The sequence below is a fragment of the Linderina pennispora genome (genome assembly GCF_002104995.1).
Source record: "Linderina pennispora strain ATCC 12442 chromosome Unknown DL89scaffold_3, whole genome shotgun sequence".
Classification (NCBI taxonomy): domain Eukaryota; kingdom Fungi; phylum Kickxellomycota; class Kickxellomycetes; order Kickxellales; family Kickxellaceae; genus Linderina; species Linderina pennispora.
Window position 1 is genome coordinate 755,313 of NW_024468251.1, and position 25,071 is coordinate 780,383.

General features: G+C 55.1%; 10 protein-coding genes across 10 annotated transcripts; 5 read left to right on the plus strand and 5 right to left on the minus strand.

Moving 5' to 3' along the window:
- Positions 1-364: 364 nt before the first annotated feature.
- DL89DRAFT_244467 (uncharacterized protein) lies at positions 365-1,904 on the plus strand (the record flags this gene model as incomplete). The annotated part of the gene is made up of 1 exon (XM_040885063.1): positions 365-1,904. The coding sequence occupies exon 1, from the start codon at positions 423-425 to the stop codon at positions 1,902-1,904; it is 1,482 nt and encodes a 493-aa protein (XP_040745510.1). The 5' UTR covers positions 365-422.
- A 47-nt stretch (positions 1,905-1,951) lies between these two features.
- DL89DRAFT_265744 (uncharacterized protein) lies at positions 1,952-2,647 on the minus strand. Its single transcript, XM_040886803.1, has one exon. It carries the CDS (start codon positions 2,588-2,590, stop codon positions 2,246-2,248), a length of 345 nt encoding a protein of 114 aa, XP_040745511.1. The 5' UTR covers positions 2,591-2,647; the 3' UTR covers positions 1,952-2,245.
- Positions 2,648-3,215: 568 nt separating this feature from the next.
- Positions 3,216-3,753, minus strand: DL89DRAFT_265745 (uncharacterized protein). The gene has a single exon (XM_040886804.1). It carries the CDS (start codon positions 3,692-3,694, stop codon positions 3,335-3,337), a length of 360 nt encoding a protein of 119 aa, XP_040745512.1. The 5' UTR covers positions 3,695-3,753; the 3' UTR covers positions 3,216-3,334.
- Positions 3,754-4,082: 329 nt separating this feature from the next.
- Positions 4,083-6,452, minus strand: DL89DRAFT_265746 (uncharacterized protein). Its single transcript, XM_040886805.1, is given in 6 exon segments — positions 4,083-4,257; positions 4,295-4,327; positions 4,347-4,524; positions 4,559-5,706; positions 5,811-5,897; positions 5,992-6,452. The coding sequence occupies 6 exon segments, from the start codon at positions 6,317-6,319 to the stop codon at positions 4,172-4,174; spliced, it is 1,860 nt and encodes a 619-aa protein (XP_040745513.1). The 5' UTR covers positions 6,320-6,452; the 3' UTR covers positions 4,083-4,171.
- Positions 6,453-8,024: 1,572 nt separating this feature from the next.
- Positions 8,025-15,560, plus strand: DL89DRAFT_107967 (uncharacterized protein). The gene is made up of 2 exons (XM_040883065.1): positions 8,025-11,101; positions 12,987-15,560. Exons 1-2 carry the CDS (start codon positions 8,395-8,397, stop codon positions 15,515-15,517), a joined length of 5,238 nt encoding a protein of 1,745 aa, XP_040745514.1. The 5' UTR covers positions 8,025-8,394; the 3' UTR covers positions 15,518-15,560.
- DL89DRAFT_107875 (uncharacterized protein) lies at positions 15,543-16,539 on the minus strand. The gene has a single exon (XM_040883064.1). The coding sequence runs from the start codon at positions 16,414-16,416 to the stop codon at positions 15,604-15,606; it is 813 nt and encodes a 270-aa protein (XP_040745515.1). The 5' UTR covers positions 16,417-16,539; the 3' UTR covers positions 15,543-15,603.
- A 946-nt stretch (positions 16,540-17,485) lies between these two features.
- On the minus strand, positions 17,486-18,401 carry DL89DRAFT_265748 (uncharacterized protein). The gene has a single exon (XM_040886806.1). The coding sequence runs from the start codon at positions 18,255-18,257 to the stop codon at positions 17,769-17,771; it is 489 nt and encodes a 162-aa protein (XP_040745516.1). The 5' UTR covers positions 18,258-18,401; the 3' UTR covers positions 17,486-17,768.
- A 106-nt stretch (positions 18,402-18,507) lies between these two features.
- On the plus strand, positions 18,508-19,000 carry DL89DRAFT_107971 (uncharacterized protein). The gene has a single exon (XM_040883066.1). It carries the CDS (start codon positions 18,617-18,619, stop codon positions 18,926-18,928), a length of 312 nt encoding a protein of 103 aa, XP_040745517.1. The 5' UTR covers positions 18,508-18,616; the 3' UTR covers positions 18,929-19,000.
- Positions 19,001-19,528: 528 nt separating this feature from the next.
- On the plus strand, positions 19,529-20,130 carry DL89DRAFT_107975 (uncharacterized protein). The gene has a single exon (XM_040883067.1). It carries the CDS (start codon positions 19,667-19,669, stop codon positions 20,063-20,065), a length of 399 nt encoding a protein of 132 aa, XP_040745518.1. The 5' UTR covers positions 19,529-19,666; the 3' UTR covers positions 20,066-20,130.
- An 813-nt stretch (positions 20,131-20,943) lies between these two features.
- Positions 20,944-22,600, plus strand: DL89DRAFT_265749 (Pkinase-domain-containing protein). Its single transcript, XM_040886807.1, has one exon. The coding sequence runs from the start codon at positions 21,162-21,164 to the stop codon at positions 22,485-22,487; it is 1,326 nt and encodes a 441-aa protein (XP_040745519.1). The 5' UTR covers positions 20,944-21,161; the 3' UTR covers positions 22,488-22,600.
- The last annotated feature ends 2,471 nt before the right edge of the window (positions 22,601-25,071 follow it).

Sequence of the window (25,071 nt, forward strand, 5' to 3'; positions counted from 1 at the left end):
AAATCCTTCCCAATACAGCACGCAAGTCAGTGCGAAAATCTCCAATAAAACTGTTCCCAGGGCCATCTCCCTCGCACAAGCTTGCCAGATCCGCTGTTGTTGGATTCTCTCCAATCCGACACAACCACGCCTTGGACTTTCGCTATTTATCGTATGTAAATGCCAATGATTCACTTGCAATTGTCTGACCGATCGACGGGCCATTTTCCTTGCGGTTAGGTGTGCCATGGAGTCCGTGCTGCTCCGCCGAAAGGACAGGTTGGAGAATCGTTGGAGCAGTTTCCGCTATAAAAGTGCAGCTTCCTGTGCGCAGGACATCAGCGAAGCTATATCTTTTGTACTCTCAATTTCCTTCCTGCCCTTGGCAATACGTCTCATTACCCTTTATTTCATTCTAAGCAAACCGGCCGGCCAACTCTACCATGGACGTTAACGAGTTTAGAAAGCGCGGCAAGGAGGTCATCGATGCGATTGCTGACTACTACGAGGCGGTCAACGATATCCCGCCCATGTCGACAGTGTCTCCAGGATATCTGTACAAACTGCTGCCACACGAGGCCCCCGAATCGCCCGAGTCCTTTGACGCGATCCAGCGCGACCTCCAAACCAAGATCATGCCCGGCATGACGCACTGGCAGTCTGGAAACTTTTTCTCGTGGTTCCCCAGCAATTCGTCGTTCCCGGCAATTCTGGGCGACATGTACAGCTCGATGTTTGACGTGGTCGGCTTCAACTGGCTATGTTCCCCGGCAGCCACCGAGCTGGAGACCGTGGTGATGGACTGGCTGGGCAAGCTGATCGGGCTTGACAAGCGCTTTTTGTCGTTCAAGGAGGACGGCACCGAGGGCAATGGCGGCGGTGTGATCCAGGGCAGTGCTAGCGAGGCGCATATTGTCGCCATGATCGCCGCGCGCGAAATGGCCCTGGAGCGTCTCAAGGCCCAGGACGGCGCCACCAGCGAGGACGTCGACAAGCAGCGACACAAGCTGGTCGCGTACTTTTCGGACCAGACGCACTCGTCGGGCCAGAAGGCTGCCAACGTCATCGGCTGCAAGACCACGAGCGTACCCACGGGCGAGGACTTCCGGCTCACCAAGGAGGCGCTGGAGCGGGCCATCGCCCAAGACAAGGAGCAGGGCCTGATTCCGTTCTTCGTGTGCGGTACCTTTGGCACGACCAACACGACAGCCATCGACGATTTGCCTGGAATTGCCGATGTCGCCCAGCACGAGTCGCTGTGGCACCACATTGATGCTGCGTACGCCGGCTCGGCGCTGACGTGCCCCGAGTTCCGGCCGCTGGCTGCAGGCAGCGAGCGCGCTGACTCGTTCAACTTCAACCCGCACAAGTGGATGCTGACCAACTTTGACTGCTCGGCGCTGTGGGTGGCCGATTCGACCCACCTGGTCAATGCCCTCAGCATCCACCGTGAGTACTACCCCAAGGTCGAGGGCGACACCGCCTTTATCAAGGACTACCGCAACTGGCAGCTGCCGCTGGGCCGCCGTTTCCGCTCGCTCAAGCTGTGGTTTGTCATGCGCATGTACGGTGCTGAAGGTATCCGCAAGCACATCCGTGACGACGTCGCACAGGCAAAGTGGCTCGCCGACCAGCTGGTGGCCGATGGCCGCTTTGAGCTGATTGTACCTGTTGTCTTTGGTCTGGCTGTGCTCCGGATCAAGCCCGAGGCGCTGAACGACCCAGCCATGGTCGACAAGGCCAACACTGAGCTGATCAAGGCTATCAATGACGATGGCCGTGTGTTTTTGGTTGGCACCAAGCTCAACGGGAACGATGTCTTGCGCGTTGCCGTCGGATCCACCTTCGGCACGCAGAAGAACATCGACCTTTTGCTCAAGATCCTGAAGGAGCAGGCAACCAAGGTTATTGCTGGCCTCGAGTGATAACACTGGCCACAGCGCAGTCTAATAAGTGTCCCATGCTACATGTGTATGTGTCTAGTTTGGTATATTCAATCCGCGATGAGAAAACTAGAATAGTGAAAAAGCAACCTAGAGGCGAATGAGTGAAGAAGAAGGCTGTCGGCATCTCCAGCAAAACATACCCGTCGGCTGCTTGGACCCCCTCCAGCAATAGCGGCCAGCTAGACCTAGACTACCACATCGAGCCGGGTTTACCTACTCAGGAAGCGAGCAGTGCAAACTACAGCAAGGACGAAAAGTCAATTGGTGCTAGCCGCCATCACGAAAGCGAGCTTTAAAAAGTAAAAGGGAAGGCGAGGGGTTTAGAAGTAGGTGTCAAGGGTGGTCTTGACAGCGTTGGAAACACCAGTGCGGATCTTGGCGCGGACCTCGGGGGTCAGAGCCTCGTGGACGGCCTGGACGGCCTGGCGGACAACCTTCTGGCCGGTCTGGAGCACCTCCTCGCCAGAGCCGTTCATGTTGCGGACGATCTGGCCGGCAACCTGGGCGATCGGAGCAGCAGCCTCCTGGATGGCGCGGTCAATGTTCTTGACCTGCTCGGTCGACAGACCGAACAGACGCTCGGAGATCTGCGAGTGGGTGAGAAGGTCGAGGGTGGCAGCGGCCTGGCTGGCGATGGCGGCAATGGCGAAGATCTTGAACTGCATAGCTAGTTGTGTTTTTGGTTTGGTTGTCGGGAAGAGGTGATTGCTTGGAGTAATCTCTGGTGATGGTATTCTTTGAAATCTGAGGCGAAATAGGCTATCCCTTTTATACAGAGCACTGCGATATCGGTTCGTTGCAAAGTAGATGGTGTAAAGCTGCATATACCAGTAGCAGCACTATGTTTTGCAATTTTGCTGATGCATTAGGATAGTTACACCTACTTGCAAAATATGGATAGGTGCAATGCCACCAACCGATATTTTTCTCACCTGTATCAACAACCCACCATATGCATCTTGGCGTATTGGCAATTTCCCGGGATGCATACCGATAATTGCATGTGTGGAGAAATGCAGCCATCTCAATTTTGGGCTGTCTGGCTATGGCCAGTAGGAAAAGTAGGATGACTATTGATATGCATACCGGAGAATACAACCCACACGGATCCTTAGTCAGTAATCCCGAATGCTGTGTGCCGTTCAAGCCACACATAGTGACATATGACGACTACTACCGGAACTACATCAAACGCGGCTCACAAGTGGCGTACGCATGGCAACAAATTCTAAGAGCAGTATATTCCAGCTAGCGATATACAGCATTATTTGAAGACCTTTTAATTAAAACCATACACATGCTGTCCTGCTTTTCTTGGCCAGGCACCGAGCAAATCGCACAGCATTAGTGCCGATTTCCAGCCTTGGTAGAAAATAAATGATCAGATTTATTCGAAAGCGGGTGTTTGATTAGAGAGCGGCCGCCAGGGTCGAATCGACAATGGTGGTAATGGCCTTCTTGACCTTGGCTCTGACTTCAGGAGTGAATGCCTTGGAGACTGCAGCAGCAGCATCATTGAATGCCGGGGCGCTGTTCTTGTCGACCTCAGTGAAGATCTGGATCAGGGTCTTCCCAATATTGCTGTAGGCGTTGGCGACAGCGGCCATGCTGTTGGTCTCTGCGCGCATGATGCGGTTATCAATGTTCTTAACCTGGGCTGGAGTCAGACCAAACAATGCCTCGGACAGCGGCCTGCCTGACAGGAGGTCGAGGGTGGCTGTGGCATAGCCGGCAGAGGCAGCGAGGATGGCAATGGTCTTGAAGTGCATTGCTATTAGTGTATGTTCAGATGAGGATAAGCGGGTATGTGTCAGATTTTGCAAGATGCTTGAACGCAGAGGGCGATGTATAGGGAACGGCTATTGATATATAAATAGCCAAATGTCTCTGCCACCTGTGCCCGTAAGAGAAGCAGCAGTACATGGTTCAGCACGCTGTTGTGCACCCTCCACATGCAGGGAGAATATGTATGGCAGACAGTAGCGGTATCACCAGCGTTACATTTGATACAGATGTTAGTAATACCACAAGCAAATAATGCTGCTTGGGTGGTCACTGCAGTCAATCCAGCCCGGTAACTGCTGTCCAGAATCACCAGGTTATTTCTTTTTATGAGCCAACATTAGGACATACACAGGCAGTATTTCCAGTACACTTGGGCGATATTGAGAGCATTATCAGAATTCAATAGAATGGCAGTTTCAAAGCATTCATTTCGGGCAACTCTAAGAGTACAGCGCCGGATATCAGTAGCCAGCGGCCAGGCCGTGCTTGCGCGCATCGCTGACTGCATGTATCGTGCCATCGTGCAGGCGGTGCACAGCCTGCACCACTGAGCTGGCGTGCTTTTAAGGGCGCGATTTCGTGACCGTATGACGTGGCCAGTGCATGCGAAATGCTGGCTGGGAACAACGGATCGACGCCTGAGCTGATGGGGCAGAAGCTGATGGTGAAGCCGTGGCGTGTCAATGGCGTTATCTAAACGCATGCCAAAGTCAAACACGTTGACGATAACCTGCAATACCGAGGTCAGGATCCGGCTGCCGCCACTGCCACCGACAACCAGCTCGACATCGCCGTTGTGCTCAATGATGGTTGGCTGAGGTTGACGACAGCGGGCGCTTGCCAGGCACAATCTTGTTGTGCGGCGATGGACGTAAGCCGAAGCCATTGGTTTGGTTTGTGGTGCTGAAATCGTCCATCTCGTCGTTAAGAATCACGCCGGTGACTGGGTCCATGATGCGCGAGCCGAATTCCAAGTTGACTGTCGAGGTCAGTGCCACAGCGGCACCATCACTGTCGAGCACTGAGAGGTGTGTAGTGCCATGGTTATTGAGAATATCGTACTCTGCGTCGTAATGCGCGACGCCAAAGGTGTGCGTATCGGAGATGTTGTGGCGGATATCTGAGGCAAAGTATTTGCTGGCCTGCTTGGACACATTGGCTGCGACGTCCACAAATGACGGATCGCCCAATACCGTGCGCTGCGCAGCGCCAAATTTCATGGCCTCGACAATGCGATGGTAGCTGAGTGCAGTCTGCCCTTCGCGTGCCAGCGGGTATCCCTCGACCACGTTAAGCATGTTGAGCAGGATCGATCCACTGGTAGGCGGCGAGCCCGTGATCACCCGCCGGCCATGGTAGAACGTCTCAAGCGGTTTGCGATCGACAGCAGCGTACGCCGCAAAGTCCTCCATAGTCAGGATTCCGCCGTTCTCGCGAATGGCGTTGACCATACTCTGTGCAAGTTTGCCCGAGTAGAATGCCTTCGGCCCGTGGTTTGCGATAGCCTCCAATGTGCTGGCCAGCTCGGGTCGCCGCACAATATCGCCAGGCTGCAGCAAATGGCCACGGCCGTCGGTGTAGGTGGTATTGAATCCAGGGGAGCTCAGCACATGCGCCTCGAGTCTCTTGAGTTGTCCGTATACAACGCTGCTGAGCGCATACCCCTTGCGCGCCAGGCTAATCGATGGCTCAAACAGACGCTTCCAGGGCAGCTTGCCAAAGCGCTTGTGCGCACTGTGGAGACCAGCGATCTCCCCAGGCACGCCCACAGCCAGTCCGCCAACCTGGGCCAGGGTGATGTTGTGCAAAAACATGTCTGCTTTGGCAGCAGAACCAGCGGCCTCGCGGAAATCGATCAGGACGGGCGCGCTACCATCCGAAGGCCGGATCAGCATGAAGCCGCCGCCTCCAATGCCTGATGAATGGGCCTGCAGAATTCCGATGCACAGCGTGCTGGCAATAGCCGCGTCAACTGCATTCCCGCCGTCAATAAGCACTATAGAGAGAGCACAAAGAGGCAAATAAGAAACATGAGCACAAGGCAGATGTGCCACAGGCGTACGTGACGTTGGCAAGATGCGATGTAAATGGTCGACATACCTTGACTTCCGATCTTTGAGCACCGGGGCTCATCGGTTGCAACAGCTCCGTTTCTTGCAGTCACCAAGGTCGAGCGCGTATCAGAATCTAAACAGGTAAATGTTTGTGTTTGGGATTTAGGAACACAAGCATAACAAAGCGGCACCACAGTGGTGGCCACACCGTTTGTGCAGATGCTTACCGCCAAATGAAGCTGCCTTGGCCAGTATCCCGCCAACGAAAATAAGGGCAATCAGAGCGCCAACATATGCTAGTGCCGCATGCTTGCGATGTCGAGTCTGAGGCTGCTCGGCAGGGCCATTGTCGTCAATGGGCAATGCTGTTGGTTCAGACGACTCATGCAGGAGCCGCGAGCTCTCTGTGTTTGCTGACGGCACTGACATGTGCGTGTATTTGTTAGGAGAGGCGATGTATTGAGGTTGGGATTGGGAAGAGAAGAGAAGAGGAGAGAGGAGAGGAGGAAATGGCGACGGGGAAGAGTGAGCCCCGCACCACAGCAGATCCTCCATGGCAGAAAGAGCGTGCAGTCCAGAGAGCATGACTGGCGCAGCACGCCTTTCGCCCCGAATCAGTCACCACTTCCGAACCGCACGGTCACACGGCCCTCCGCGTGCATTCCGCATCATCGGATCAAATCTATCGTCCAAAGCAGCCGCTGCTGTGTGTGAGCGCACGGGCGAGCTTTGCCACAGCAGCCAAATCAGCGGCTAAACGATGCTTACTAATTGCCGCTGCGATTCCCAAGGCGGCGGCAGTGCTGCGGCAGGCCAGACATCCGGGGAGCTGCTGCTGGCTGCTGACATCCCCAGCAGGCTATTCTCTAGCCCGTGCCCGCCGGCCCTCCCCCACCACAGAAACGATCGGACTGCCATGACGGCAGAGGCGATCGGGGTGCCATGGTGCTTGGCTGTGGTTCGATGATTAAATCCGGCATCACCGCGGCCTACGCGCCAAAACATGTTTTCAGCAATTAGGGAAACCGTCCAAAAATTCCAAAATTTCAGTTCTCGCTTTGAACATTATTTGCTCACGCGCATTTCTGGGCCTTTCTATTTTTCGTTTATAGAACAGGCAGACTAGTCTACCACAAAAAGGTAAGAGGCAGCTCGTTCAGGCGGATGGAACGCGCACACCAACCGGGCCAGCAGCCGCCTACAGCGCCGCTACTCCCCTAGCCCGAGCGGTACCGGCCCAAGGAGACAATGCCCGTCGTTCCATCTGTGGTTTGCCCGAAATTCGCATGCAGCGACGCCAGGCGCAAAAAGGCGACCGGCAGTCCTACTATTTGCGCAATTCGCTCATAAGCGCAGGGTGAAAACTGCCTTTGCCTTGCGGTATTGTTGTGGGCCTGCCTTGTGTCTCCAAGTGGCTCGTCAGCCCGCCATGCCCACCCTTTTGAAAGAGCACTGCTGCTGGCGTGCCTGCGGACTCTGCCAACCTCCTTCTGTAACCTGTTCACTAACCGCTTCTCTTTTCTCTTCAATCTAGGTCATTTTGTGTTTCCTTTTCCCTCCCTTCTTTTCCCTATTATTCTGGCGCCTTTACTACTTACCTGCGGCACTGTGTCCCTCTATTTGGCCTAGCAATTAGGAACGTTTTTCGTTGTTATTTGTGAGGGGGTCCGTATTTCAATTTTACGCACGGCGCACTTACACACACTAGCCAAAGGGCACTCCATTTTACGACGTTCGTTGAATTCGCAAGCAGCAGCGACGGCTGGAATCAGGCTATAGAAAGGTACAGAATCCATAGACACTTTCATGACGACACACTCGTTTTCAGCCCAATTTGTGCACCGCTCGCTCCCTTTGCCATTTGGCTTCATAGCCAGGACGCCGCACATCCTACAGCTTGTAACCCCTCATGGAGAGCAGCAGCAGCTCATCCCCGTCTTGCCAGAGATGGACTGCCGCTGCACGGGTGCTTGGCAACCGGATTTTCCACCTCGTTTGCTTTGGCCCTCGTAGAGTTCTGTTGGCACCTAGGCAATGAGCAGTGGTCGGGTCTTTCATCAACTGGGTGTTGAATACTGCCTCTTTCGGCAAATGCTCCCTTCTGCGCGCAGAGGTTGACACCACTGCATTGCTTTCAGCAGCAGCAGCAGCCTTGACACGCACAGCCTGGCCCTAATCGAAAATATCCTGGGTCCCATCTACCGCCCGCTCCCCGCACACTGCGAATAATGTCGGCTGTTCTCTGGCCTCTTGGCCAACCGAGAACCGGTGGGGCAAAGCGGGCATCCGGTCCAACCTTTTTATCTGCTCCCTTTCCACTGGGGCCGCTGGTGCTTCATGTTTACGCTCCACCGTTCACTTGTGTACTAACTAGCCCGGTTCCTACTTGACTTGAATCGCGACTGATGTCGCTACATGTAGGGATAAAGCAGCATATACATTGACGTAATTGGAAGGACGCGCGCTATTTATATTCCTCCTCTTGCCGCTCGAGCTTGTTACCGCCGCGAAAAAGGGACACAGCCCTTCACTAGCAGCAGCAGAAGCAGCAACCGCAGCCCCTCACTCTTTTCTCCACTTCTGCGCTCCTGGCGGGTCGTACCAGCAGGTGCAGCGAGAAAACAGCAAGCATGGACTCCAACAACAGGGCTAATCTTCCTGGCACACCCTACGTTATCGGCCAGCCGATGTTTTACGGATACAGCGGCGATCAGCGGCAGCAAGACGGTGGCAACGGAAACGGTACTAGCGTGTCTTCGCCGTCGCTATCGGCACAGACAGCAGCGTCGCGGCGGCACCAGCCGATTATGATCGGCTCGGGGCAGCCAGCAAGCACGATGAGCGACGACTCGTTCCATGCCATTGCAATAGGCGGCGACAGCCATTCCGGCAGAATGCCCCGCACGGCCCACGGGCACCCAACATATGATCCGGCCCATGGACTGCGGCCAAAGCAGAGCTTCGACATGGCCAACAGTCCGCACTCTGGGTCGCTGCAGACAGCACTGTCATCGTCGCTGCCGTCGAATAATCCGTTCCTACATAGTAGTTCGGGTAGTCTTGGCAGTCTGCCCCATCACCACCACATGTCGGGCGGGTATTCGGACATTGCCTACCCGCCGCTGTCCGCTGGCCTGGATATGGCTGGGAGCAGCAGCTGGAACACAAGCCTGGCTTCGGCGGCAGCAGCCATTTCACACGCGGCAACGCTGGCTGCCGGAACACAACTGCCACCTGCAGGCGTGACCACAGGCAATGGTCAGCCAGTCCACCCACTGGCGGCAATGCAGGCGCAGTTGACACCTGGCTACAACTACTCGACAGCCACTGGCCCTGCATTACAGCCTGCGCACAGCAGTCACCAGGCGTCGCTGAGTGTCTCGTCGCTATCAAACTTTTCTCCTCAGGCGCCGCAGTGGGATGGAAGCAGCGCGCCAATCGGTCAAGCAAATATGCAGAGGCTACCAACCCAGGCGGCTCCTCTTGATGCAGCTCACGATGCAGCTAGACAATTTGCAGGCGATCACAACATGGCCTCGCCGCCATTACCCACTTATCAGTCGCTGGCGATGGAGACGTCTTATCAGGCAGCCGACCAGCTGCTGACTGCACAGCAAGCGTACCCGGTGTCGCAGCCGGGGCTGCCGCCGGCCGGCCCGGCTTCAGCCGGTCTATCTGCATACATGCAGGGTGCTCACTCGCCATATATTGCGCGTGGCCGTAGCCGTCGGCGGCCGCACCACACATACGACTATGCTGACTCACCCATGCACGGTGCGTACTCATCCGGATCATCGCCGGGGCAGACGCCTGTACTGCCACCCAGTTTACGGCAAGCTATGCACTCAGGCGACGGAGTGGCAGATGATGGCAGCGCATCGGGTGCAGAGCAGACTATTTATGGTGAGCACAGGCGGGTAGGTGAGCAGGACTTGTCGCAGATGTCACTGAGCGGGTCTTTGGGCTCAGATGTTGACCCTGCAAACTATGCAGGAGCTGCGCAGCAAAATCTGCAGCAGACACCAAACGCCAGCTCTACTCCGGGCGCTGCAGTATCGCCTGGCTCGGCTTCACGGCATTATCCAGAGATGGAGTATCGTCCAGCAACCGCAGCGTACACAGCAGCTCCGGAGCAGTACAGCTCTAATGGGGACATGCCGGTCGCCACAGCGGCGTCACTGAGCCTGCAATACCGCCCAATCAGCCACATGTCGTCGCTGAGCAGCGGACGCAACTCGGAGACGCCTGCTGGGGCACACGCAAGCGGATCAGTGATTAGCATCAGCCCAGGCTCGGAGTCTAGCGGCGCAAATGCCGCACACAGCAGTGCTCAAATGCCTGGAGCTCACCAGTCTAATCCTTCGAGCGCAGCAGCTGGCAGCGACGATGCGCACCGTGGCGCCTATGCCAATACCATCAACTCAATGCCACACATGCGCTGGAACCCGACATCCAAAGGCTCGCCACTACGATCTGAGATCAGCCAGATCGAAGCCATTGGCGGGACGGTACAGCAGGCGGCCAGTGGATCCACCCATTCGCTCGAGCAGCAGCAGCAGCAGAAGTACCTGCTTGCTACCACTCCCCGGTCGGGCGCGACGGGTACCCGCAAGTCGATCACGGTGCCTTGGCCCCAGGCGTCGCCGCAGCTCACCCCTGTAGCGTCGTCTGCCGTGCACCAGACACACCAGTACTACGCCAGCGGAAACAGCCTTGGCAGTACTGACAGTATTGGCAGCGCGGGTGCGAATGGCAGCGTGCACCTCATCAATCAGGCATCACCGACCATCCAGCTGGCTACTGGCAGCTACCAGGATGATGCATCTCACCACAGCCCGCACTCAATGTCCGAGCAACAGCAGCATGATCTGCCGGGTTTGCATATAAACGCCTCGAGTGCTCAGATGGGGGAGGAGCAGCACCAGTTGGCCGTGTCGACAGAGAGCGCACATAACCGGCCTGTGGCCAATGTTCTCAATGACTACTACATGGTCAACTCACCCACCGAGCTCCAGTCGGCTGGGCTGCATTCGCCGACGGTGGATAGCAACTCGTTGCTGCCAATGGCCGAGGTCAGCCAGGCGATGCGCGGCCCAGTAACCTCGAACATGGATGCACTGACTGCGCACTCGCAAGAGTACCTACAGCGTCGGCGGCGTCGGCTAACCCAGACGCGCCACAACCGCCAGCGCAGCAGTGGCGTCAACGATCCGGCTGCACGCCTAACTGTGTCGCGCAACGCGATGCCCTTGTCGTCGCCTAGCGCCAACTCGCGGGCTAGCAACCGCAGCATAGAGGATGCCCCTATTGCGCAGCAGCAGCAGCAGCAGGACCAACATATATTGTCAGCTGAGCAGTCGAATGTATACGCCGCGTTGCAAGGCCAGATGTCCATGTCACAGCCGTATGCCTTACCGACCACAGAGGCCAATGTGGCGGATTCAAACATGCACAGCTATGTGCAGCCCATGATCCAGGTGCGTTCAGAACCACAGGCTATCCCATCACCTTATGCTACCTCGCAAACTCAGCCTGATACTCAAGCTCAGGCGCAGGCTCAGGCGCAGGCTCAAGCTCAGGCCCAAGCTCAAGCTCAGGCTCAGCTACAGGCCCAGGCTCAAGCACAGATGCAGCTGCAGGCGCAAATTAATGCCCAGCTACAAGCCGAGTACCTACAGCGCCTGCAGCAGGAGCACTTGCAGATGACGATCGAGCAGCAGCGACGCGATCTGAAGCGGGCCCAGGAGCAAGAGCTGGCCCGCTACCAGAACTTCAATCCACTGCTTAAGCTGACGGTTGACATTGTTGATACGTACCGCAAGTGTCGCCCAGACTTCCGGTACGAGAGCGCTCGTCGGCCGCGGCGTGTGCTGACCAAGCCGTCGGAAGGTGTCAAGAACGATGGATTCGACAACGAAAACTCGGACTACATCCTGTATGTCAACGACGTCATTGGCGACCAGGAGGGAAAGCAGTACCTGATCATCGAAATGCTGGGTAGCGGTACATTTGGACAGGTCGTCAAGTGTCAGAACCTAAAGACTGGCGATATGTCTGCGGTCAAGATCATCAAGAACAAGACTGCGTACTACAACCAGAGCATGATGGAGGTGCAGATGCTCAATCTTCTCAACAACAAGCACGACCGCGAGGACAAGCACCACATCCTGCGGCTCAAGGATTGGTTTGTGTTCCGGAACCACCTGGTGTTTGTGAACGAGCTGCTGTCCATCAACCTGTACGATCTGCTGCGGCAGAACCAGTTCCACGGCCTTTCGACCAACCTGGTGCGCGTGCTGGTGCAGCAGATGCTTGATGCAATGATTGTCTTGAACGAGGCGCAGGTCATCCACGCAGATCTAAAGCCAGAGAACATCCTGCTTGAGGGCATGGAGAAGCCCGTGGTCAAAATCATCGACTTTGGCTCGGCTTGCTTTGAGTGGCAGACCACGTTCACATACATCCAATCGCGCTTCTATCGGTCGCCCGAGATTCTGCTTGGCTTGCCGTACTCGTCCAAGATCGACATGTGGTCTCTTGGATGCATCGTGGCCGAGCTGTTCCTCGGTCTGCCGCTGTTCCCGGGCTCGTCCGAGTACAATCAGCTGACGCGAATCGTCGATTTGCTGGGCGTGCCGCCAACCAACATGCTTGAGAAGGCGCGGCGCACCGACGAGTTCTTCAACTACGTTGGGCCTAGCACGTGGGAGCTCAAGCCGCTTGAGCAGTACTCGCATGAGCGCAAGGTCGACGAGAAGCCGTCGAAGCGCTACTTTTAACGCGACAACGATGGAGGAGCTGATCACCACGTACCCGATACGCCGCCCGCTGTCTGACCCGGACCGGGTGCGTGAGTACCAGTCGCGTGTCGCGCTGATTGACTTTTTGCGTGGCCTGCTGCAGCTAGATCCCGATAGACGGTGGACCCCTGCCGAAGCTATCAAGCACCCGTTCATCACGGGCAAGCCAATAGTGCCCAGCGCCTCGCCGCCACAGTATCACCAAAACCATCACTTCCACTATGGGTCAGGCCAGTCTGGGTCAGATGGATCGTCGAACCCCTTTGGTGGCCTTCAGCAGAACCAGCAGCTGGGCCAGTTCCAGCAGCAACAGCAGTATGGCGGCGTGAACAACGGGCAGTATGCAATGCAGGGCGGGAATGCAGCCACACACTCTGGCCATGGGCTCCCGCTCTACAACAACAGCAACTACAGTGTAGCACAACAACAACAGCAGCAGCAGCAGCAGCAGCAGCCTGTCCAGGGCTCCCTGGCTACAGCAGATGAGCACGTTACCATCCCTGGGTCGTTTCCTGCCAACAGCAATTTTGTGACTCCAACGCAGTGGAACAGTACAAATTGCACCCAACAGCAGACCACGAGTGCTGAGTCCCAAACAGCTGGGCGTAATGGAAATCGGCGGCTACGAGCAACCACGATAGGCTACCCGTCGGGGCTTGCGCACATTCGGAATGCAGCAGCTCGTGCGTCGCAGCAGCAGCAGCAGCAGCAATACGCAAACGAGTATCCGCAGGTTGACTACGTGCAAAACAACAGCGATGTATCGTCGCTCTCGTCATCAACTGCCACTTTTCAGCAGCAGAGCCATTTTTTAGGCGTTGACCCGAGCGCTGCCCACTCAACTGGATCGCTCGCCGCCGATGGCGATTCGGGGGTTGCGCCGGGTCGTGCACACGCTGCCTACAGTGGCAGCAACAGTATCGGTAATGTCTTGTCTGACAGCGGCAGCGAGTGGGCAGCCGGCAGCCATTCGCGCTTATCCAGGCGGCAAGATGGCAGCAGCGGGATTGCGAGCTTGTACGGGGCTGCTGGCGCCGAACCCATGTCAGAGAGCCAGTTTCGCGCACGCGAGCGCCATCTGCAGCGGTTGGCCCAGCAGCGCCAGCTGAACCGCATTGCGCTCAACGATGACCTCTCTGCCTCTGACGACTTTGATGATAGTGATCTAGTGCCGCTGCCTGTCGTTGGCCAGGGCCGCCTGGACACGCTGATATCCAACACTGGCAGTGCTAGGAGTGCAGCAACTGGTACCAGCGGTCGGTCAGACTACTCCGAGTTCTCTTCGGCACATGGGTCACTGGGTCATGGTTCCCGCATCGGTGGAACATCGTTTATGGACACCAACCCGCCAGTGCCACCAGTATCGGCTGCCTACTCGGCACTTCACAATGTGCAGCGGCAGTTTGGCGCCTCCTATGGATCTGCTGGCATAGGTGGTCCGCTGCCCCAATCAGCCAGCGGGGGCAGCACCGGCGGGCCGTCCCATGACTCGTCCTCAATCGACCTGGCATCGTACCGCGATGCTCGGTCAGGCAGCGAATCTATGCAGGCATTTGGTTTGACAAAAATGAGCAATCGCAGCGGTAGCAGCAACAACAGCAGCATCGGCCTGATGCCATCGCCGGCAATGAAGAGGGCTGCCAGCATCCGGCTGACTAGCAACTTTTCACCGCTCACTGTACCATCGACGCCCGGATCGACCACCCAGCAGCGCCATCCTAGGCTGCCTGTTTCGTTGGAGTCTGGCCCCAGCATTGGCCCTGACAGCCCCTCGCCCATGTCATCGCGGCCTGGATCGGTTGCCAGCAGCGCTGGATTCAGTGCCGATTCTGAATCGTCCGCGCCGCTGACTCAGCCATCTAGGTCTGCATCATCCCTCAGTCGCTTCAACGAAGACAGCAATTTGGGAGATCTCTACGACGACTATGACCCTGGGTTTGGTGCTGTGGACGACCACCCGTCGCACACGGTTGTCAGCATCGGCGAGCCCGATCAGCTGTTGCTGAACTCCAACTACTCACAGCCAGGTAGCCCGAGTACTGGGCCGCACTATCCATTCCATGGCCGTGCAAGCTTTGGCTCTGGTGGCTGGGGTAGGATCACTAGTAGTCCCGACGGCGAAAACCATGACGACAAGGAGAATCGGATCGTGGTGAATGAGAGTGGCCGGTCGTCGCGTGGGTACTACGACGAGTTTGAATTTTTGGACCACGCCGATGCCGCCAGTGTTATTTCACAGGAGGAACAAGACATCGGCGACGATCTGCTGCAAGACGAGGAGTTTGAGGATGCAGCGGTGGTTATGGACCGGTTGGATCTGAACCGCAGCCCAGGTCTGATTCCAGACGTTGGGTCCCGCATACACAGCAGCCTCAAGTCCCAGCGCTTGTTTGCATCTTCGAGCAGCAGCGAGAGCGAGGTGCTGGATAGCTCCAGCTGCAGCGATAAAGATGGCGATGACAGTGATGCGGGGAACGGTGACGATGACGATGACGACAACGAGTCGACCCAGCAGGACACAGTTGTGTTTGCAGGCAAGCTGCATGCTGCGATCGAACAGGCTAGATCGGCCCTACCCCAACGGCGGTGGAGCAGCGGCTTTATTTTGAAGAGCAAGGATGGTATGGCGGGCACAGTCCGTGCGCCGCGTCTGTCGCTATTGAACGGTGTTAAAGGGCTGCATGCCAGCAGCGACTCGGCATTGGGGCTCCCGCCGCCGCTGCCACAGCCGCTGCAGCAGCGGGCGGTGATGAATGAAAAGAGCGGCAGCCAGATGGTCGAGTCGCTACGGCGGATGGGCAAACTGCAGGACACCCCATCCCGGCTGTTTGCAGAGCCAGTGTCCAAGGAACGTGTGTCGGAGAGGGCGAACCAGTTCTTCAAAGACCCAGTCATTGTCACCATGTCGCCGCGCCTGATGGCCCAGCCCGGCGTCGGCACTGTGCCGAAGTGAGCAGGGGCTGGTCTAGAGTCATAAACTTGTCTTTAACAATAGCAAAAAAGAAGTAGCCACTATATCCAGAATCTGAAGCTGGGCATTTACGCGTTGTGCCATTCCTCGCTGCCGTGTCTGCCGCCCTTGTCGCTGCCGTCGTCGTCAAAGTCGTCAAAGTCGTCGAACTCGTCGTCTTTGTTGCCTCGGCTACCATTGCCGTTCTGGCTCCCCTTTGGCCCATTGCCGCTGCCCGGATTCCCTTTGTTCGGGCTCGGGTTTCCTTGGCTCCACTGGTTGTTTGGTGGATTCTTGCTGCCGGTGTTGCCACCGCCTTTGTTCCCGCTGGCATGATTGGGTGCAGTGGCTGGCCTTGGCGAAGAAGCTTTCTTTTGTTTCTTCGCATTTTCGCCGTCCCGGTCATCATCGTCATCGCCCGTATCACCATCGTCGTCGTCGTCACTCTTGGGTGGAGGCGGCTTCTTTGATTTCTTTGGTCCTGGCGGTGGGTCTTGGTCTTCCTTTGGAGGGGGCGGGGCCGGAGCCGGTGTGGCGCTTTTGGAAGACTCTTCTGCCGCCCTTGACTGACTGTCAGCTAGACCGACCATGATAACCTTCACTAATTCGCGCATATTGTCGAATGTTTTTCCCAATATCCCGCGGTCAGTGCCCGAGCCAAACAGCGTGTTGAGCAGCTCGCGGGCGCGTTTTGCCCCTTGCCTGTCATTGCGCCGCCGCTCAATGCCCTCCTGGAAGGCATTGACCACGCCGCTGAGCGCATCTTCGTAATCAACTGATCCCTGAGCCGCCTCGTCGCGGACTATCGACATGAATGTGTCTTCGATGTCTTGATTGAATACAAACGAAGCGTGCTGGAGGCGGCCGTGTACCATCTCGCTGGACATGTACGACTGGAGCATACACGCCAGGCATGGCTGGATGCTGGCCGGCGTGGCTGTGGCCAAGGGATTGGTACTAAGGGCAGGCGTGCTGAGAAATAGTGTTTCTGGAGACAATTCAGGTGAGAGCCCGGGAATTGCTGACGCCGCACCAGTATTACCATATGTGCCTGTGGCTAGCAGTGCGCAGATGTATAGGTACACTTTTTACTCTTGCCATTTGGCGTATGCTTGTTTGGCCGACCCTGTAGATGGAGCAAGGTATTGCTATCGACTGTGGATGTAGAAAATGCCGAGGGCTGCAGAGGTAGAGAGTATATTGATTGACAAATGGTGCCGAATGAAGGAGGGGATGCCAGGCGCCGGGTGTCGGCAACACATACGCCCACTATTACTTCTCGGGCTGGGACAGCTTATGTGTGCATGGCATATTTCAGCCTCGTCCGGGTAATATATTTGCATGGAGTGGACAACATCCCGCCAGCCAAGCGGCAATAATGACTGCATATGCAGTGTTGTTAGACGGAGCGGCTTAGAGCGGCGCATCCTCACATCTTGCCATTCTCCTTGCTTTTCTTGACACCCAGAGAAAGCACATGTAAGGTTGATTTGGCATCAAAGCCAGCGTACACAGACTTGCTGAAAATAAGGAGACAACTATAGAGCGCTTTGCACATCTTTCCTCAGTCGGTATATACTTTCCAGAAAGTTGGGTTGGATCAATAGATAATAAATGTGGACACAGACCAAGGTCATGACTGGGACACAGATAAGTGGACACCACACAGTGGTCCAGTAGAGGGTGCTTGGTATCTATCCGCACCACCCAACAACATACTAGGGCAATCAAATAAGGCATGTGCGGCTGATAGTGGAGTGCACACCGGGAAATGCATGGCATGATTCCTAGATGGTAGCAGTATGCCTATCGAGCTACCTCTTCACCTATTGGCGGTGCGATACGCACAACAGGCTGCGAGGCAGCGGAAGGAGGGGTTGAGATCTTAATAATTGTAATGCTATTAGGTTTACTGGACGTCTACGGCGAAGAAATGCGCATGGTAAATTAACATTGGCAACGACCAGTGAGAAGATATTCAGAAAATTTATTTCAGTGGTTGGAGAGAATACTTTGCGAGGGCGGGGTAAGGGACAGTGATGAGGACAGGTGTGTACGGGCGGAGGAAATCGATGAAAGTGAGTGCGGTATTGTTTCTCTGTCGACGTAGCCAGAAACTGGCTTGCCCATGGTGTTATGATAACGGCGACAATGTACGTGTGTGAGATTTGCGATGTGTGTGAAGGTCTGAGCGTGAGGAAAACTTGGTAGGCTAGTGTTTGTTGCAGAACAGGCGGGCAGGTGCACGGAAACCTCATAGCAGCGTCTCCATGTGGGAGAGTACAGACGACACAGGGACGGCCATTGCGGGCTTTTTCGGTCGGGGTCGGGTGAGGATATCGCCAAGACCAGACTCGCTGCCAAAAATAGCACGCAGTACTCCGTCTGTGACCTCGAACCCAGCGTTTACCGCATTGTCTGCGAACCGGTATAGGCGCTCTGGGCTAATAACATTCGACATGGTGGGCAGTACCCGATCAACAATTGGGTCGACCACGCGCTTGACCATAGTGTTTGCGAGGACATCGTCCACTAGCCGCAGCAGATGCGGGAATTCGCGCTTGGCGTCACCCGCTGCCCGCAGCATGTCTTCCGTGCCGTTCTGTGACACCTTCAATGCATTAGCTAGCCGTCTGACACGCTCGACCTCGACATGGTCCAGCGGGTTTACTTCGGCACTTGCCAGGCTATTCGTAGCCAGAGCTACCAGGATAAATATTAACAGTGAAGGTAAAAGTCTCATGATAATTGTGTAAGCTTTAGGTTGAACAAAATAGCCTGGATTGGTGCTGTGTTTGGAGTACCAGGGGAGGGGATGTGACAGGGACTGTTGCACTTTATATGAACAAGAGCACTCGGAATTTATTCGAAATAGTTTACCCATGGAGAGATGGGTGGTGAAGAGAGGGGGCTCGGAAAGGAGGAAGAGCAATTAGTGCTACATGTCGGAGTAGTGGTTGGTTGGCGCGCAATATGGTGTGGGCAGTAATCATTATATCTAAATACATGCGCTAAATGCGTTTAGTATCCATTTCATTGCGCACCATGCATGGCGCAGCAGCGGCATTCGCAGTAAGTCATCTGTAGGTAGCCGTTCTCGGAATGAATTCTGGTGTCCGAATCGCCCCCTCTTTTCCGTTCGCCGACATACAACTGCCGGCGACCTGTATATGCCGCCAGTCCGAGGCAAACAAAGCCCATCTGGCCGAGCGTGGACTGCCATTGCCTTTAGGTCAATGTCTGCGATTGGGCACTAAAAAAGTGCAGTCACCAGATAGAGGGTATATGTGTACAGCCACCCACTTCTCCCTACAGCCAAGCCCATCCCTCGACATACTCTGGGGGGCAAGCTTTCTACCGAGAATGAGCATGTTTGCTGGGAAAAGGTGGATGGTGAGCTCACTGAGTGTTTGATGTCACAACACTGTTGAATTCCAGTGCCAGCTCACACTGCGGTTTTGTGATAGGCGGTTATATACACTCAGATTACTGATATCCAACAGCTGTGTATAATGGCAGAGGGATGTCGCACAAGTACGAAACAGACGAACAGTGTGACCGCCCACTTCCCTTGAAGCAGGTTCTTTTTCTAATGGATCGCAAGGTTTCCTTTCCTCGAAATTCAGCAATGCCAGTCAAAACTTCTTTGGAACCCTTGGTGTCCATGTTGATATCACAAAGAGCAAATGGCGTGATGTCCATCAAGGTACATTTTCCTGAGGACATTAAAAGTCACGCAAGGACGATCTGAGTCGTCAGCTCAAACCACTGCTAACCAATCCGGCAACTAGGGGGTACCCCATGTGCTACGTGCACACCACACACGAACGCTATCATAGGTGCAGTGTAAAATCGTCTCATATTTCGAGTCACCCTTCAAGCTCAGCAGAGAAGCTCACAACGGACGGACTATTGCCACTGTGAACATGTGCTTTGATTTGGAGTGCAAGAATCATCATGTGCAATTTAGGTCCCGTCAGCACCAGGCTAGACCTGGCATTTACACTGGTGTAGCCCATGGGTATGGCGGGAAGTAGTCGGATCTGGGCGAAACTGGCCATTGCTATCAGCAAACAAAGGTAGCCCGCTTCTGTCCAATATCTGACACCTGGCATAAAAAGCACACCACACTTGCTGTACAGCAGAGCTCTAATGTCACTGTACTTGCATGTCAAAGAACCCTTAGATATGGTGACGAAAATAGCCACCAGTATATGGCGTGTCTGTGCGGTCTCCCTTATTTGGCCACTGGCTGCAGGGGTGGTTTCAGTACATGCCGTGGTTGGATGCAGAAAGAGAAGGCGGTGGCTGTACACCTGCGGCGTTTCACCCCATCCTGCTTGGTTTAACCTTGTGCGATCCTGCTGGGCTGCGTGTGTGCTGGTTGCATGTGTGCGGGGCGTCAGCTTGCGTGGACCACAGGGCTATAAGAATGTATTCGCTTCGTTACTGTGGCGTGCGTCGCACGAACCGGCAAGGAAGGCCAATGACGCTCGAGCACAAATAATGATCTCTTCTGATCAGTGGGACAAAACCAGTCCGTATCTTTAACGGCGAAAAAATATTGAAGGAACTGAGGCTGGATTACGGTGTTGGCCAAAGGGGAACAATGGTTGTGCAAGAGCAAGAGCGCAGAGAGGCAGAGGAGATGGCACTTTAACCCGCGTTGTGATAAACTGTAGCACCTTTCTGCAGCCTCGCAAATACAGCCCACAAAGGTGCACAGCCAAAGATAGTCCGCCACTCTGGAGCTGCGTGCCAGGGAGTACACACCGCATCTCAATGGCAACGGCGTACAACAGAAGCCGCCGGGAGTTCTACGGACCCCGGAGTAGAGTATACTTGCTCAATGCTCAGGGAGACAGCCACACAGAAAATGTTGGAGGAAGCATCGTCTGCCCCAAGGCAGCGGAGACGCAAACCAGGCGATTGCCTGCCTGGTGGCAGCAGCAGCAGTCCGGTGGTTGGCCGTTGTGCCTCAGCACAGTAGTGCAGAAACGCCTGCTTTGAGCCCGTCTCTCCGTCCAGCACCAAAGCCTTGGAAAAATTTCCTCCGCGAGCCCGTCCGGACTGCGTCGGTGGAATTGAGATAGACTGGGCGGTCGAGTGGGCGCATGCTGTTTGGGAGATAGAGAAGACTCTGTAACCCGTCCCCTGCCCACCCCCTTTGTCCTCTAAAGAAAGACAACAGGCGTTTGGCAATCAGTGAATATTTGTGGGCAGCAGGAGATCGGGTCCCGCGCGGGTTGGCTACCCACCCCCGTCCCGGGCGTCGCTTGTTTGCTCCACAGTTTATCTCATTTACAGCTGTTTTCCAAGATATTTGCTGGTCTTGATTGATTGTTGCCCTGCAAGATGCCGGCGCTATTATAAATACGGCCGGCAAAGGCGCTCTCCTTTCCCTTCCCTCTCAACCTGTCTTTCTGTATACACATTTTCCATTTTCAATAATCGTATTTATAAACTCTGTATCAATCTGCAGCACGCCTATTTGAGACCATTTATATAACGGCTGGCAACCCTCTCTCACCACTTGAGCCCAACTCCTCCCTCCTCCCTCCTCCCTTATTGTACACATACACCCTTGCGTCTACTCCCTCCACACCTGTATTTCCCCTATTCTACTGTTTTTTTGCCCACATCAAACATGCCTCACAGCCAAATCCCCGAAAGCAAGGCACCGGCGGGGGCCATGGTCGGACACTCGATCGACAATGGCAACTTGCAGTTCACCAAGCTGGTAGGCGTCGGCACTTACGGGGAGGTGTACCACACAGCTGACAGGAACACTGGCGAAGTCTATGCAGTCAAGGTCCTGCCGCGCAAGTCCCCTCCTGCCCGGTCCAGCCCGATGCCCACAGACAAGCCCTACGTCGATGCGCGGTTATTGTGTCGCGAGGTGGCACTGTACTCACGCATCCCGCCGCACAGCAACATCATCCAGCTGAAGCGCATGCTGCACACACACGACCAGCTGTTTATGGTCATGGAGCACTGCGCCGGCGGCGACCTGTATGAGAATATCTCCAACAACCCGTACTTCCACTTGCCTGGAAACGATGCACTGATCCGCCGGCTCTTTCTGCAGCTGGTATCGGCCATTGAGCACTGCCACAACAACGGCATCTACCACCGCGACATCAAGCCCGAGAACGTCCTGGTGACGCGCGATGGCCTCAACGTCAAGATCATTGACTTTGGCCTGTCTACCGATCAGCCCTGGTGCCGCGAGATCGGCTGCGGCTCGGCGTACTACATGAGTCCAGAGTGCCAAGGTGGGATCAACGGCAACGTGCAGCAGTACGCAGCCGCCCCGAACGACGTGTGGGCGCTTGGTGTCATCCTGATCAACCTGGCAACCGGCCGCAATCCCTGGAACAAAGCCCACGTCTCGGACCCGCTCTTCCACAGGTACCTCACCGACAAGTACTTCCTGTGCAATGCCATCCATGCCACGCCCGAGTTCCAGCACATCATCCACCGCACCCTTGAGGTCGATCCAACCAAGCGCTGCTCGCTCCAGGAGCTTCGCCAGCTGGTCCAGAACTGCCACCGCTTCGTAAACAAGTCCTCTCTGGCCACACGGCATGTCCCGCATGCACCTGCAGCCAATTCTGTTAAGCAGCAGCAGCAGGCTCGGCCCAGGGCCGTCCCCCAACCTGCTGCCTACCAACAGCAGCAGCCCATGCAGATGCAAGCCGCCAGGATCTCGCCGGCAGTGGCGCAGCAGCCATCTCCGGCAGCAACCATGTGCCATGGTGCAGATTCGATGTCATTGAGCTCCGCCGAATCCGGCTTCAGCGACTCTACTCCAGCCAACAGCCTGTTCGGGTACCACCCATTCACAACATCCGACCGACACAAGGGCATGAAGGCAGGCGTTGTCGAGGCTACTCATCCGTCCAGTGTCTTTGGCCAAAAGCAGTTCCTGAATCCCGGCAGCTACGTCTACACGGCAGCAACGGGCAACTAAAAAAATCCCACCGCGCACGTTTCATTTCATCATACCCCCCTACACTCTCACATCCCCTCGCACTCACAGAATTATTATTTTATTGCTTTTTGTTAAATAGAATCTCGTTTGTTTCCACTATTCGCATGTATATACTACAATTGCGCAAACAAGGGCCAACAATGGGAGGCCAACGCGCTTTGCATGATTCAAACAGACTCGCTTTTTTCCTGCGGTAAACACCCTTCTGACCAAGGAACCCGAGATACCACCAGCCATACAAACAAGGATACTGCAAGCATGGGGGATTGACTGACTAAACATGAAGTGATGCCGAGATGGAAAATCCGTCTGTTTGCTCAGTTCCGAGACACGCGCACACACACACGAGTGCCATCAGCCATGCCTCAGCCAACAGGTGCAGCTGCCCTCTTGGCGGTTCGCACCCATGGGCCAGCAGGGAACCAATCTTGTTTGCCGAGCATATGGTTTGATAATCCGCTGCGCGTCTAGACGATGCACGCCTAGTAAGGACTGCAGCATGCTCAGTGCCGGTTCACTGGTTCACTTCTCCGCCCCCTGTTCCCGCAATGTGCTTTTCGGCCATCCGAGTGCGTGTTTGCACCATTATCTCCGCCGCATGCCAATACTGACAAGGAGAGGTGTAGGCGCCCGGGTCCAAAATTGCACTCCAGGCATCCCATCACCCAGAGCCGATTTGCTGACCTAACAGTGTGGATCAACCAACCCTTTTACGCTCCCAAAGCAATGGCTAAAATAACTCGCTGAATATGGTAATCGCTGAGGACGTTTCTAGCATCCCAAAAACATCCAGGCACTGTGCCAGACATAGGGAGATTGGCGATTGGATGCAGGCGCTTTCTGCCAGCGCCAGCTCATTCCGATACCCTGAGACGACCAAAGCAGTGTGCAAGAAGATATCGGCAAGATGCTCGGGTGTATTTCCTTTCCGGAACCATTGGTACGCTGCACTTTGTTTTCTCCATCCACAGCCTTTCATGTGGGATCTCTGAGCCAGCACATTTTCTTGAGCAAGCCCCATGGAGGTCTGTGCGACAATCGAGATATTGGCGAAGAAATGAAACCCAACACTGGCAGAATTTTTTAGCTGTCGAAATAATTTAATGTATACATCTTCTCTGAGTTCGGCCATTAAACATGCTGACAAGCTGACAAATAGCTGCAATACGAGCTAGCGCGTGTACCCCCATCTGAAGCTGAGCGGAACATCGACATAGCCGCCGGAGAGCGCCAATCTGTCCTGTTCTGGTTCGTCCCAGTGATTCCCGAGAATACACTGCCAGCGGAGACGGAGGCTGATCACATTCCTTGGTGAAACCACCTTAGATCATACACGTTATTGGATGCGTGCCTTTCGTTTTGTTAAAGCTATGCCACGGAGGCGATGCTGAGGGCCGCAAATGGCAGAGACATGATTATTGTTTGCCAAGTTTCTGTAACCCGTGGCAGCTACTTTCACTGCATCACACCACTGTCATCAGCTTTGCAGCCAAAGTGCAGCGCTGGATCTGCCCGAGCAGGATTTGCATCAGCATTATTCACGTGGAGGCTGGCTATCTATTTGCTGCCACCTTGGCTTCGTCTAACTGTTCCACCAAATGGGCAGGAACACAGCCAAGCTGCGGCAAGTGGTGCAGTAGGGCTCTTATTGGCACATCCACGAAATTTTGTTGAGGAAATCAACGATCGCACCATGGCGATATAGTCTCCTTGAAGCCTATCCCCGTGTCCTTGGTCATGGTCTATTTTTAGACGATGTGTAAGTCGCAGAGGAACGCATATCGCTTGAGCCCAGCCCGAAAGTCAGGGGAGTTAATTCCCCGATCTGCAATCTGTTTTGACACGGTGTTCGATTCTTTCCTGTTGGGCTGGGACAAGCTGGCATGCAGATGCCTGATCTGGGGTAGTATTTGGCCTAACTATCCGCCGAGGCCAGGGTCGCACGCGCTTGCCGCTTTCGGGTATTTGCAATATCTACCTTTTTATCTCTCGTCGGCATAACAAAACAAGGATGTGTAGCGCCCCTCGGTGCTTGGCGCAACAGCTGCGACACTCCCTTGCCCTCACATATTCGATATCTGACCATCGATCGGACAAAATACACTAAAGCTCGGTATAGGTAGCGGGGTGGTGTCTCGATAGCACCGTACGTGGTTTAAAAGCCAACTCCCGTCACCCACTCGGTCAACAGACATCCGCGCTATCCCAGAAAACAAGTTGTCGGCACGGCACCAAGCACTGGAGGTTGTGGTCAGTAAGACGGCGGTTGAGCTAGGCCATCTGGTCCACGGAATTCCACCCGGCCGATGGGTATCGATAACCGTGGGGCGGGTGATACCCCTGCTAGCAAAAAAATACTACTGTTCTCCTACGCAAGTGATCGACATCAGCAATGCAGGACACGGACACGGACAAGCGGACTGCCCTAACTCCGTGTATGCACAAGCCCAAGCTGGCACGGCGTCGCTAAAGACCAGTGTTGGTAAAGGGTTATTTTTATAGGATAGCGAGGAGTAAAGTGGAATTTAATTGAACATTATTTTACAGGGAGCAAACGCTAACA